The following is a 15,230-nucleotide window of genomic DNA, read 5'->3' as shown; positions in this document are numbered from 1 at the left end:
AGAGGTAAATGTCTACTGTCAGCAGCTTCACCTGAAATAGACACTTTTTAAGCAATCAGTTACTTACCTACTGCTTACTGAAGTGGTAAAAAGAAAATCACAGAACTTTTTCTCCCACCTTGCACTTGTTTGAAACTTTGTATCTTGCTCCCATCAGAGGAGCACAATTTGCAACCACCCTTTCAGTTTAGAACATGGTAACTGCCACCTTAAGCTACACTTTCCAATCAAATCAGTGTTTTCCAACAGTTAAACTAAGTAGTCTACAAAAAAGGCTAAAATAAGGCTGTAATAGGCAACCCCTGCACTCAAAAACACACAAAGATTCAATCCTTTTAACATAAACATTCTGAAGCTACCAATCACATGCCACGCAGCAGATGTGGGACGACCTGTGTGCAGGGCTCTGAATAACAGTTTAGAAATTGTGACCCTAAGGTTCTTTGCCCGGATCAAAATGCTAACTGCACAGAACTACAAATAGAACTAGCAGCTCAGGAGTCAGAGCTAAGAAATACGCATACTAGGATCAATTTCATTCTCGTCCTTTTCTCTCATGGAACTAGAATGCACTAAAATGTGTATTAAAACATTAAATCACAAGAGTTGTCGACAAGCAGTTAATTTCTCCTTGTACAGCTCTTGAGCACAGTCAGGAGAACTACAAAATAGACACTTTTAAATATATTTTTTTAAATATCCCAGCAATGGAGATTACTAAAACACTACCAACGTCATGGAAGTGACTGACTGACTTACAGCATCACCTCCACTTGTTGATATGAAAAATGCAGTATAGGCAAACAGCAGCAATAATGCAAGCCCCAGGTGTGACACATCCCTACTTTCACCATGTTCAGTGGACTTCTGAGGCTAACCCCCATGAAAATTCAACTGATACCACACCCGGTGACTATTCTGTTGATATAACTGCTGTATCTTCATTCCACACAGCTACCAGAGGCAACACTTATTGGATGCTTTATATGTTCAGCTGTGATGGCAACTCTCTGATGACAAGCTACCCAAAGTTCAGGTTTTTCACGGTATTTCACCTGTCTATTAGGAACACAAACTATGCAGAGCCAACCATTCATGTTCCTTCCCAGTCACACGTGTGTGCCCAGCTGCGTTTCCTTCTAATATTCTTAAGACCGAATTACTTTGATTTCAGAGAATCTTTAGATTGGGAAGACATTAGGCAGAGTTGACTGAGCTTTTCATATCCAGATGTTGTAAAATTTTCACTTTCAAAATAAAAGCATGGAACTATTTCAAAAGATTTCTCAGACTCTATTCTTCATAAAATCAGTAAGAAATCTGAGAAAAAAAACATAGTCGGGGCACAAAGGAACCCTTGCAGTTTTTACTAATTTTTAAATAAGCAAAACTGAATTTTTAAACAGAACCAAATCATCTTAAGGGCTGATTACCTGAAAAGAATAACCACAAGAACACAAGCACTTGTCCAATAGTAATATAAGGAACTTAAAATTGGATGCCGTCAAGAGACACATTGCATACGTGCTTGTATAACAGTACTCTAAGAAGAGTATCAAAAGTTTATCTTTGAAAAGCTTTTACCTTCTGTTTCTCAGGAAAAATTCACTACTCAAGCAGAAAGAAGTGTGATAAAAAATGCATACTACTGCATGTTGTCACTCTTAGAAAAAAAAAGATCAGGAGATTGTTCTCCAATGACTGTTTCCATACATTTGCTACATATGATACAGCACAGACAAATGAGTAATGAAAAAAACTAAAAACAGTTTCAAAACAATGGCTGTCGTGAAGCTACCTCTAATCAAACTATACTTACTAGAAAAGGAAGTTGCATCCATCTTCCCAACTTTTACTGGAGAGCCCATGTTTCTCATTTCTATACCCACTTCATTCCACACAGGCTCCAGTTTCTTGCAGTGGCCACACCAAGGTGCATAAAACTGAGAAGTAAATGCATTTGATTTAAATAAAAAAATAATTAAAAAAACCCAACAGAAATTAATGAAGAGAAGTAATTAAGAGAAGTTGATTCTATGATTAACCCTCAAATACATTATCAAGTCTTATTTTCCAGTCATGGTGTTCTTCAAGTCCTAATAAAACTGCAAGTTAATTATGAAGCTGGAGTAACAAACAGAGCATTTTTGGTTTGGTGCTACTTTTAGTAAGAAAGCACAAATCTGAAAAGAATACATTCAATTGCTGTACTATTATACGACTGCTTATTTGTCTGTGTGATAACATTTTTTTTTAATCTCTTTTGGAATATTTTCCTCTTTTCTTCAAAATTATAATAGCATGTTATCAATCTGCCCAGGAACACAAATTTATTTGCCAATAGGGGAATGTTATTCTTTGAAAGGAAGGACAACACATACATATATTTTATATACATATATGTGTATACTTCTGCAGGCTGCCCTCTGGATTTCAGTTTTTCAGCAACTACTTTTATACAAGCATGTATGTAAAACTGTAAAATTGATCCCCTTTTCTCAAGACCAAGCAGAGCTGAGAGACTTCATTTGATCTTTCTGCCTACGTCTTGCTGCAACACCTCAGTGAAATTAATAGGGAAGATAGCAGTGTTTTGGTATAACAAGATTGGGTCACAACTTGAGGAGTTGGATTTTGTTTGTTTCTCTATACATTACTGAGCAATTCTGAATCAGTGTATACAGTTTTCCCCACTCAAAAATCACAAATCTGAATTATATCATTTGGGAATTGCAGTTCATATTTGGGTCAGCTAAAAAGAACTTTATCTCATTGCTAAACAAGCTCAATCTTTTTAATAATTCCTTGCCTCTGAAATAAGGAGCACTGAATCTTTCCAAATATGTTAGAAAAGTAAAAGAAGCCTCTCATATATTTGATGTTGTATTGCTAGAGTCCTAGAACACAAATTAGCTTGTATAACTACAGAATGGAATTGTAAAAATTCCAGACAGAGGTTACCACCTCCTGACTGTAAGTGTAAGGTAATCTGCTTCCTGTTTTTAAGGACAGTAAAAACAGGATGAAGCCTGTCTGCATCCAATACTCTAATTCCTGGTTCATCCTGAACAATACAGACAGATTGCTTATCCATCCTGTCAGAAGAATTACTGTCATGTAATCTTTCTGCACCACGTCCAAACAATTTTCCAAATGATGAAGCAGCCTCACTACAGAGTGTAGCATTGTACATTTCATGTTTTGATTTCTACTAACAGGTTCTCCCCATCTTCTCATATACTCACATCTACAAGCCAAATATCATCTTTACGGTTTTCTTTAAACCTAGGAAAAAAAAAAAAGAAATCAATATATGATATATCTGAAAATAAATAAGTGAAGTGAAATAGGCAAAGTCTTTAATTAAGTTGGTATAAAACCATAGATAAAAAATTGTTTTGTTTCTTTCACTGAACTTTTTTCAATACAAGATCATATAAATTATTGCATTACTTACCTACTTCTACTTTGAGAATTAAACCAGAATTTTAATGTAAGGTTTATTTTCATAAAAGATGGACTTTGTAGAAGAGACTAGAACTGGGAGTAATGTCACATGCTATAAAATACTTATTGTAACATTCTTATTGTGAAAGAAGATTAATATATTTATAATGATACAATAAGTGTGTGATCTACACTCTAAGTTAAGATCCAATTACTAGAAGTTATAGCCCAACCCATTGATTCCCAATATGCAGCATTCCTATAAATAGCTCATTGGCAGTAAACAGAATCAGGGACCACGGATTATATTATATTTAAAGTTGAATAGATTCATAATAGTCTTGAAGAAATACTAATGCTGAAGCTGGCCTACTGTTTAAAAAAAATAATTCAGAAATTATTATCTAATTACAACACTGAATCTTTGAAACTTAGAATTGCAGCATTTCACTGGTAAATTCTAGCCTTTTTTGTTTTATTGACAGCATACCAAGTTTGCAATGCTTGTACAGCAGAAAAAGGTATTTGCAGTGACTAACATAAAACTGCTACAGGAAAAAACATTTTTAACTCACAAAACTGCTTAGTCAACCACCTCACTAAAAATTTACTTCACCACACTTAAATGCTGCAGAGCTAATGACTAGATAGTCTAGCATCTCTTGGGAACTCTAATGAAGCTCCAGCTAACTTCCAATTACAATGTCAAATAACTGCTTATGATGCAAGAGGCAGAAAGCAACCACTGAATCACCAGATCCTGGGTTGTGCCTCAATTTAGAACATCACCTTTAGTTAGTATAATAAGAATTTACAATTAACTGTTCTCCCCCTGCCACAGTATGACATTAAAGCACTGAGAAAGGTAGAAGGAAATCTCATAATACAGTGGACAGCAAGGAAAAGAGGGATAGAAAGGAAGTGTCTGGATGTAGAACATTCCAATGGAATTTAATAACTTTGGCCTATGATGAGATTATAGACGATTTTTGTGGTTTTTACAATAATAAATTTCAAGTTGTACCACTCATTTGCAGGCACCTATTTAATCAACTTCCACAGAAACTAAAATCTTAAGTCTGAAAAAACCGAACTATTTAAATTCATTCCAGTTTCAGTTATGTCAATGATTAAATTATTAGACAAAATTAAGAAAGTTCAACACACTGTTGAAGTAAAATGGAAATCTCTGTACAAATCAGAATTTAAGCATTTTCTGAAGGTGCTGTTTCTAGGCCATGTAAATACTTTTCCAAGGGTAAAATTTCAGTGTCTGTCTTTAACTGTCCTATGCAATCCTCCCTCTGCCAGATGACACAGGCACAATCATACTGGTAGAAAGATGACATAGGTGTTGCTAACTCTTGAACCAAAATTATTTGTCTCCAATACATACAACTCCCCAACATTTGGCACTACACGATCAAATGTTGCCTCAACCTCCACTTAATCCACATACCCCACTTAAACATTAATAGTTAGAAGAAACCAATATGAAGCAAAACTGAAGACTAAAGCCACAATTCCAAGCACCTTTAATCAACCCAGCTACTGCTTCTATTCCTCCCTATCTCCCTTCTCGCCCCCCTTGCACCGTTTCTGCTGCTTCTGAGCCTGGGTTGAGCCAGCAATGCCTTCTCACAGAAAGAAAAATATTTGCTTTTTCAGTCAGGGTGCTTATCTGCTTCATTATCACACTGCAACAAGTCAGCAAATATTGCAAGATGAGTACTGATCTGAGGCAGCCAGCAGTTCCATCCACAGAAGCTGACAGGAACCATAGCTCTCATTTTGCACCCCTTCCACAGCCCAGCTGAGTGACGCTGGGTAACTTGCACCTCTGTCAGTCCTTCTGTGCTACTTGTTTTCCAGTATCTTTCGAGGCTGGGAAAGGGACCTGGCCCTCATGCTAGCAGGCATTGTTTACAATTACCAAAATTCAAATCAAATGCAAAATTTCCAGCAAGAGCAAAAACTCCAGAATGTTCAGGTATCTATAAAACGACAAATATCTATAAAACTTGAAATGTTCACCATTTTGGAGTCACTGCTCCCAATTTTTTTTTTTTTTTGTTTCCCTGACCTTTTTCACCATTTTCCAATTAGCTAATAAAGGGAGGAAAAAAACCAAACCATAAAACAGCAGCAAAACCAGTCCTGAACAACTCACCACTCAATTCTTATTCCCAATTCAAATACAGGCATCTGCATAGTTTAACAGTTGAAAAATCTAACTGTTCTAAAGTAGGATTTTCTTTTATCAGCTATTTCAAAAAAAGTTATGTGACTACACTTCTTTACACCAAAACAGCAATTACATTTTAATTTACACCTGTGGAAACATGATACAGGAACATAATGCAGAAGCACAGATACAGGCTATTTTATTCACTTATCCTCTTTATCTTTAGTCCATGAAAATATGAGGCATGCTTCAAAAACAAGCTTTGAAAATTAAGTCCATACAATTTCTGTGCTTCAGCTGCTTTTTCACTACACTTTAAAACACCAGTCAGGGATGCTGATATATCTCTCTTCAGGACCTCTTTCATATGTTCCCAGTCCCTCCCTCATAATTCCACTGCACCCCATTTGATCCTATGATTATGTCCTTATGCTGAATCAGCAATACGATTTAAAAAGTGAACGGTTTTCTGACGGTTTAGCTCTGTGATGCAATCTATCATGGATTGAACCCTCATGAAAACATTACCTTTGGCTAGCTTCGATTTGTCATAAAGCAGCCACCTAATTCCACCTTCTCCTCCCCTATCAAGTAGTATTTTCTGTACCTTCTACTTCAATTCTAATAATTGTACTGCTTTGTAACACTTTAGAACAACCTGCTGATCTGACAAAAAAAAAATCATTTTTGGAAAGTTAGATTTTCTTGGGAACAGAAAGTACGCAGCCATCAAACTGGTAAAGCAAGGCAGTACATGAACAATGACACTACACAGCAAGTTAAGGGCAGGACTACCTATTTCAACACCTCTGTAGTCTTAGGGCTAAACCTGCTGCAAAAGCATATTTTCACACTGGAATATAATTGGCAGTGCAAGCAGCCATGAACCAGTCCTGCAGGCCTTCTTCTCTCTTCCGTTTCTGGCCATGCATGAATGCACTTTTACTCCTTCTCCCAGCTCCTTGAGGCAGCTACGCAGCAAGCTCTAATGAAGAATTTGGTTAAATGCAATCAGCTTTTACTTGGGACAGGCATCAATCGACCAATATACAAGTCTACAAAAAGGCAGGAAAGAGCACGGAAATCTGAGGACGTTTTTGGCAACAACACCTGTGATGACAGCTTTTTAAAAAAAAAAATTCAAAATTAAAGTGTTCCTCAGCTTCATGAACTGCACCTACTTAACACAGGCCACAATCCTTCTGCCATTCCTGCTGAGGAGACGACAAACTTTCTGAGGGTGGTTTTCTTGACAAATGCCCTCAGCGCAAAGCTGTGGGTCTGGGGTCACCCCCCTCGCGAACAGGCACGCACTATTTGGCAGTGAGACACCCCCGTCAGACTGTACTTACGACTCATCCAGGTCCTCCACAAATCCCGCACCGGACGCCACCACGTGTGCTACCACTGCGCGGAGAGGAAAAGGGCACCGTGAGCGATGCCCACGCGGGACCGGGGGTGCTCTCCCCACGCCCGCCCGCCCTTCTCTCCCCTCACGCCCCCACCGCTTTCCCACCGCTGCCCCTCCGCCGCCACCGCCGCAGCGCTGCCCGCCGCCCCCCTCCGCCCTTCTCCCGCCTCCCGAGCCCACCGCTTTTCCTCCCTCCTTCCCTCCCTCCGCCCGCCAGCAGCCAGGCCGCAGCCCCAGCGTTACCTGCCACCCAGAGGAGGCGCCGCCGCCGCTCGCCCGCCGCTGCCATGTTGACAGGAGCCCCGGCACGGCCGGAAGGGGAAGCGGCGCGCGGCGGCGACGACCTTTCCCCACCGCGCAGGCGCGGAGGCGGCGGTGCGGGCTGTGGCCCGGAGCGGCCGCGTTAGGCGGGCCGGTGATGGGTGTGGGTAGGGATGCAGAGGTTGTGCCCGATGGAAGTAACGGCAGCCGCGGCCCGGGCCCGGGGTCAGCATGTCCCCTGCCGAATCCCTGTTCTCCGCGCCGCAGAGAGGCGGCCCGGGCCCCGGGGTGGGCGGTGTGAGGCCCTGGCACGCTGGCGGGAAGCGGTGTGGGTGGACGTTGTCACCTCCCGAGTGGTTTCCAGAGCTGGGCCCCGCCAGACTCTCTCATTAAGTAAAGCCAATGCTCTGATTTCTTGGAAAATGAGTTTTGGCAGAAAAAGGTGTTCCGCCTCTGATGTTGCCGGCTGGCTTCCACGGGCAGAGGTCACCCCGTACCGCTCCCTGGTGCGGCAGTGTCAGCACCCGGCCTTCAGCACCCTTGTGACAAGCACAGCCCTGCTCCTTCATGCTTAATGTCCATATCATTCTCTAGCTTTCCTCAGTCTTTCAAATCTTTTGGTCTTTCAAACCTGCGGTCTTTCCTGCCTCAACTACCTTGTCGTTCAGTACAGATCTGCGGGTCCTGTTAAGGGCAAAGAATCCAGCTGGCAAACCTGTTTTTTTTTAAAAAGTTCAGTTACAGCAAGCTTTTCATCTGGTACTGTTCAGCCTGGAGAAGAGAAGGCTCAGGAGGGTCTTACCAAGGTGTATGAGTACCTGAAGGGAGGGTGCAAAGAGGATGGAGCCGTGCTCTTTCCAGTGGTGCCCCGTGACAGGACCAGAGGCACAACCTGAAATACAGGAGGTTCCCTCTGAACATCAGGAAATATTTTTTCACTGTGAGGGTGACCAAGCACTGGCCACCAGTCTCCTACTTCTGAGATATTCAAAAGCTGCCTGGACATGGTCCTGAACAACCAGCTCTAGGTGGCCCTGCTCAAGCAGGTGGGTTGGACCAGATGACCTCCAGAGGTCCCTTTCAACTTCAGCTACCCTTTGATTCCATGATCCGTTTTCAGTTTTGACTCCTCCTGTATAAGTTCTTACATACACCTTTCTCACCTGTACTGGAGTTACTTTCCTCACCTGTGCGTGTGAATGTTTGATGTCTTTGTTGGAGAAGGATAGATTCTTCCAGTGACAATTCAATTCCTTTCATGTCAGTTTTCATGTCTCTTCTAATGATAGGGTCTACAAGCAGCAAACATTGCAGTTGCCTTACTTTTGGGCTGCTCTGTATGTGTGTGTGCACATGTGTGCTTGTATCTACATATACCTCTACCTGGCCTGGTGAGGACTTCCCCTTCACTTAATGCTTTCTGAGTATACCATGTTGAATTCATCAGATGATCCCCAGAGTTGTCCAGCCCTTTGGAAAAGCCAGCTACCGTATAGATTTATTGGCCGAGACATAGGTCAAGACCTGAGAAGTGCACGCCGTAGATGTCAGCAGAATTCGAATGTATCTGACTCTGGCCTATGGTAGACATATCTTTTTCTTACACGCACCACACTGAAAGATTATGCAGTATTTCACATCTTGATAAGACTATTTCACTTCTTTTTCCTCCTTCCTCCACCCCTGTCAATAGCAGAACTAATGAGTTGCTAACATACTTATTGGATAAAGTATGAGAATTATTCACTGAATGCATGGAATTTCTGTTCCACAGCATTTAACTTTCTGTATACCAGAGTTAGCTAAGTGGTGTCTGTATGCCTGACCAAATGAGAGCTGGCATATGTTTTGATCCTAATCTAGCTGCTGTCTAGACTGAGACAATGAAAACAATTTACCCCATCAGTCCTTTAGTGGAAAATCCATATGAGAGAAATTGGGAATAACCAAGTAACTGTTAAATTAGTATAATCCTCTTACTTAGACATCTCACAGTTGGCTTTAAATAACTTTTAAAGTGAAAAGAACATTTTATATAGTTTTGTATAGATTTGAATAAAGCTATTTTCACTTTAAGTCCTGTTTGTCAGCTTTGAAGTTTATTTTCTCTGCCAATAGTGGAATATTCTTGTTCTAACTTTTGCATTTTGTGAGCCAAAGTATTCTTCTGCAAGCCTGTACGCTATTCTTGAGCTATATTATTTTTAAATTGAAGGAGTCACTGTATACATCTTTGTAAGCAAATTTATGCACACCTGCCTACACAACACTATGCTGTATTTATTTATACAATTTATAGTGCAGCTTTACTGCCTAAAATGCAATATGCATATAAAAGAGAGTTCTTACACTGTAGCCAAGTAACACATACCATGGGAAAAGCATGTGACACACAAAAGGAACAAATAGCATAATGATAGATGAGATGTAGAGAGATCACAAGGGTTTTTTTGTGTTGTATTATTTTCACTATGAACATTTCATTTGAAAAAAATACAGGATTAATAGATTACTATTAATAGATTACTAAACACTGGAGTTTTGCATAAGAAAAATAATTAAAAAAGAAAAGGGATGGCTTTGGTAAATGAGCTGAGCACGAGGTATGAAAAAAAAAGAGAAGGTTAAGAAGCAAAGAGCACAGAGACTACTGTTGAAATACTGGAAGTTACTGCAGGAAAAAGTGGGAATTATAGGGAGATCAGCAATCAGTGAAACATGGGAAATTGAACAGACAAGTTCACATAAAGCTTTCAAAGGCTCCTTCCAGTCCATATTGTGTAGGAGGATTTATTCTTTTTTTGAACCTGATAGATGAGGAGATTCAACAAAGACAAGATACAAGCTTTGCCTTATGGCCTACCGAAGGCTGATTTTCAGAGCTTTTTGGATGTCGCAAGATTTTCAGTCAGTTTGTGCAGGTTGTTCACCTGAAGGGAGAGAAAAGGACTTACCTGTAACTCTGTCTAAATTATACAATAAGGACTTAATTTTACTGGACTGTGGGGAATTTTGCCTTAACAGAAATAATCTCTTTCAAATAATTACCTCTCTAAAATTTGTTAACATTGTAAACAGAATACCAGAGTCAGTTTCAATACACGTAGGCGTAAATAAAATATTTAAAATATTAAAGTTCTTTGGGCACATCTTTATTATTGTACAGTGAACAGCATATCGGTGACACCGTGCTAAAGGAGACTTCCCAGCATTGCCCAGCCAGACATGAAAGGTTGAAGGGAGGGATCAGACTGAGAGTGTAGAGGGGAAAGGGAAGAGTGCAGAGAAAGAAAAGAAGAAAGATGGGGCGGGGAGAGAGGGGAAAAAAAAAAAATATCCTATACATACAGCCTAAATCAATTCATAAAATGAATTAAACCAGTAATACAGATGTCATTAATCATAGTTAAATTCAAAGTAGTGATAAGCTTGTAGTAAAATAATTTGGTGTCTAATTAGAAGAATAGAGAATTACACATGTTCTGGTACCCTTTGGGGTTTTTTTTCCATGTTTTGCATGAGAGTGCTTACAGTTTTTGCAAGGCACAACATGAAGTAGAATGTGAATTAAAAACAGAATTGTGATGGCATTAATACTGTTGACACTGGCAGCAGAATTTGGCTGATGTTGTATTAACATTTCACCTTTCCACATAACTTCAGTTTTTAGAACAGCTTGAGCTGATCCTCGGGGGAGGGGTTGTGGTTGGAGATTGATTTTTTTTTTTTTTAAATTACATTTCTTTTATTACAGAGACACCTGGTGGTCTTTGAGTGTATTTATAAAAATAGCATTTTGCTTTTTTTGTCTGGGTTTACTTTAAAGCTTGCTTTATCATTTATTATCTATCACTTATATTTAGAAACTCCTACATTATGGTAAAACAGCAAAATTAAATTGAGAACATTTATATATTATTGAGTATGTACTGGATATTATAGGCTAAGTGAAGTAAAAATATATTTCTTCCAAAATTTAATGTTAGAACAACCAGTATTTTGTTTATTTTGTTTTCACATTTTCAGCATTCAGTTTATGCCTTTTGTTTCTGATTTGTGTGTTTTATGAGACTGAAATGATGACCAAAAAGTTATGCCAGAACCAGTTTAATTTCCAGGTCGACATATTCGTACATGATGAAAGTGCTTACTTCACTAGAAACGCTGACAAGAACAGGACTATGCTACCACAGAAAAGTTTTAATAATACTCCATGCATACGGCATTTTATGAATAATAGGCAATTACAGGTAATTACACAGCATAATAGGTAATTATACAGAATACTAACGGTTGGGTCTCTTCTCACACCACACCCAGACTGTCAGGAAGACAAAGTCAGTCAGGCCCTGGAGCAATGTCTCTGCTGTTACAGCGCCTTCTTCTCCTTTCCATCCCTGTAGTCATCCTGCCACAGCAGCTCTTGACACCCACCCACAGCGGGATCTCCATCTGCACAGCTCCACCAGATCTAGGACCTCCTCCTAACGCAGCTGGGTACAGCCATAAGCCGCTGCAAGCAGGTGGACAGGCCCTGTCATCCAGCCACGGCCTTCTTAACCACCAGCCGGGTTTGGCTTTTTAGGTAAAAAAATCCCCATCCACTCTTTCTACAGGGGCATATAGCACTAAGTCAATTTTAAATGCTAGGGAACTATATTATACTTGGGGTGGGTGGAAGTAAAACAGAATTTTTGCAACTAAAATGAGTGCTATTCACTTCAAGTAATACAAGTAACATAGGAATATTCTTATGCATAATTAGAATGTGTTTTTATAGCTTTTAACTTAGTCAAAATTGGCATTGCAGTCACTTTTATTGGAAATTACCTCTGTGGGTTGGTTTTGGTTGATTATTTTTTCATTTGGCAGTTACCAGACCTCTGCCCATGATGTCATTTGATAGTCTTTAAGAGCTAATTAGTGCAGCCTCTTCTTTTTTTTACAAACAGTTTAAAGACACTTCGAAGCAATTTTTGCAACACCTACAATTGCATTTTAGTGGAGGAGTGGTTTTCACATCTGAATTTCTGTTATGATTAGTGCATGGTGTATGTTGCAACACCAATTTGATACAGTTTGAAACTCCAAGAGATTAATTCATGCAAAAGAAATATATGAGACTCTAGGGAGCTGTCTTATGCAAGATTTGTATATAGCTTTATTATACTTTAATTTTCAGTCTTCTGCTGGATGTCAGAAAACTTGCCTATCACTCTGACTATAGGAACCAGAACAGATTCATGGTATTTTGGGGAGAGCCAGTGGTAATGTAAAGAATTATTCAACAGTATTTTCTCCACAGCTTTAGCCACATAATTTTCTAGCAAAAATATTCAGCGTATAAGAGGAAAAAACAAGAAAACAAAAGAAAAATATGCTTTAAATTAATGTTAGTTAGCATAGCTGGTGGTGTAATTTAAGTAAAAACATGTTAGCAATAGTGTGGTCAGATAAATTTAGAAGTATTCTTGGTGTGCAGCAGATGCTTCCTGGCAAATAGGAGCCTTGTCATTTCAGTCAGTAGATGGGCAACAAGACCAAATGACACATGGACAGTTATTAGTGAATTCTTAAGGACCTGATTCAAAGTAATTAAAACAAAGATTACTTGTACGTCTTGATGATTTTTATACCTGGTCTAGAAAACTGAATGCCTGTGTTCACAATTTTTTTTTTCTTTAACAGAGAAAGATGGTTGCAGCCAAAGAAATAATGCATTTTGAATTTCCATCAACTTTTTTGGCAAGAAGTTCTTCTTTAGCTTGATGGAACTGTGCAGGATCCAGGATCTGAGAGCAAGCTTCCATTATTGTCACTCAATAAGGGAATGGCTCCCAGTGGTACAAAGTGAATGTCCCATGTGCTCTGAAACCACACCAGATGGAAAGTTAAACTATAATAATAATACACTTTCCAATTAAGTGTTGTCAGTTAAAAAAACAAATAAATAAAAGTTTCATTGTTTATTAGCATTAGTAAGTACTTATCTTTGACTTTTCAGTCATGTCAGTATACGACACAATAGAGTTACTAAAGTAATGGTTCCTTGCTGATAAACGATGTTACGTAGCTTTTCTCTGTCATCCTGATGACTACCTGATTTGGTAGTGTCATGTAAGTGATGACACTTGTATGTCAAAAAGTTGCAAATCTGTAGGTCAAGCAGGAGCCATCACTGAGTGCTGAAGTCACCAGCTTCCAGCCATCACCTTCATGGGAGGCTCTATTTTCCAATCCAATAAACACAGACTCTACCTGCACCTCCTTCAGGAGTCTGAAGGTTCAGACTCCTGAAGCTGCAGGGTCTTGGAGAAGATCCAGTCGTTAAGGGTTGTTATAAATGACCATCACATCCATCAGCTCTGGGCAGAGGGGTTCCTCCTGCCCTGGCCACTGGAGCCCAGCCCAGGGTCTCCAGACAGATGGGGCTCTCCCATCTCTCTGGGTGGATGTGGCCGCTGCTTTCTTGTTTGCATATTCGACCAGGAGACACACACGGATACACAAAGGACACTGATGTGGCTGGCTACACAGACTGCCACAAGCGAGGTGCTGCCTTCAACAGCACCTACATACAGGACTCATATAAAACATAAATATAGATGGGCAAGCATCCTTCCGCCTCTGGGGCTGTTAGAGACAGAAGTTCATTAATGAAAGCACACAGCACTCTAGATTCAGAAACACATGTCTTTGCTCACACGCACATACTCACAGAGGCACCCCACACTCTTGTGTCCTCCCTAGAACACAAGCACAGACCCTGTGGCCAAACCCAGGGCCCCTACTCACTGTCTGGTCTGGCTTGAAGTTTGCTAATGAATTACACAGGCACACCACCAGGCACACGGCCATGCACACCAGCTTTGGGGAAGATGCAAACACTCCAGCGACCCCCAGCAGCCAGCACCAGCACCCACAGTCCTGCTCCAGCTGCTGTCTCCGAGCCCCTCACTCACTTTGCTCACCCCAGTCCCTCCAGTAGCTGCACCTGGGATGCCCGCCAGTTCCATCCCAGCAGCTGGAGGTGAGACCCCCATTCGCTCCAGCTGCTGACACCACAGTTCAGGAGTGTCTGTACCCACAGTCTGACTCCAGCTGCTGGCCCTGTCTGGACTCACTGGTCCTTCCTACAGCTGGTACCTCAGACACAAAAAGATACTTGCAAGAGCTGTACCCCCACAGACACAATGCTGGTGCAAACACCTTCACCTGCTCCAGTAGCTGGCAACAAACCAACTTACACCTATGTCACCTGTAGCTGTCACCTAGTCCTTACAGCATTCACATGCATGAAATAGTAAGATTCCACAGAAAGATAATTAAGAAAGGATTTAGTGAAAGGATAGGACAGACTGCCAATCAGGCACAGGGATTGGTCCAACAAGTGTGCACCTTTCCGTCTGTTTCCTACTTCAACCCTCCTCAATCCCCTCCTTCTAAACATTTCTTCAGAAGGTTCATATGGTCCCACAGGTTGTCCTCAAATATCCCAAATCCTCGGTGTTCCCCTTGTTTCCCGGTTCTTGCCAGTTACAAGGTCCAGGTTGGCCCTTTCCAAAGATGTGCCTGCAGTTTCTTAATGGCCCATCAATTAACAACTGGAGGCTTCTGGTCCTTGGCATCATCTGTGTTATACCTTGTTTATGACCAGGTTTGTGTCTCTGTGGGCTCTTGTTTATTATTTCCTCCTTTAGTCATTATTGAGTAAATAATAATCAATGCATTGAAAAAGTCTTTGATGGGATAATGACCTTAATGAAGCCCTTCTGCATACTCTTACACCAGTCTATTTCTCATCATCTCTGACACTGCACAGGCTGGTGACCTCCTCCCACAGCTCCTTTCCTCAGTCACAAGAGGAGCAGGTAGGCAAGGAGCCCATCTGCCCCAGCCTCAGCCTCAGCCTCAGCAAGAGGCCCC

General features: G+C 40.6%; 1 protein-coding gene across 1 annotated transcript in view; it reads right to left on the bottom strand.

Moving 5' to 3' along the window:
• Positions 1–7,368, bottom strand: part of TMX3 (thioredoxin-related transmembrane protein 3) — a 29,315-nt gene extending 21,947 nt beyond the window's left edge. Inside the window, exons 1-4 of the mRNA XM_014938695.1 lie at positions 7,287–7,368; positions 6,985–7,039; positions 3,246–3,285; positions 1,820–1,943 (exon numbers count right to left, since the gene is read on the bottom strand). Of these exons, the coding sequence (XP_014794181.1) occupies positions 1,820–1,943; positions 3,246–3,285; positions 6,985–7,039; positions 7,287–7,332 (265 nt within the window). The 5' untranslated portion in view covers positions 7,333–7,368. The remainder of the gene's footprint in view (positions 1–1,819; positions 1,944–3,245; positions 3,286–6,984; positions 7,040–7,286) is intronic.
• Between the last annotated feature and the right edge of the window lie 7,862 nt (positions 7,369–15,230).

The sequence above is a fragment of the Calidris pugnax genome, unplaced genomic scaffold, assembly GCF_001431845.1.
Source record: "Calidris pugnax isolate Ruff unplaced genomic scaffold, ASM143184v1 scaffold13, whole genome shotgun sequence".
Lineage (NCBI taxonomy): Eukaryota > Metazoa > Chordata > Aves > Charadriiformes > Scolopacidae > Calidris > Calidris pugnax.
Note: the sequence above shows the minus strand (reverse complement) of the source record. Positions and strands in the feature narration are given on the sequence as shown.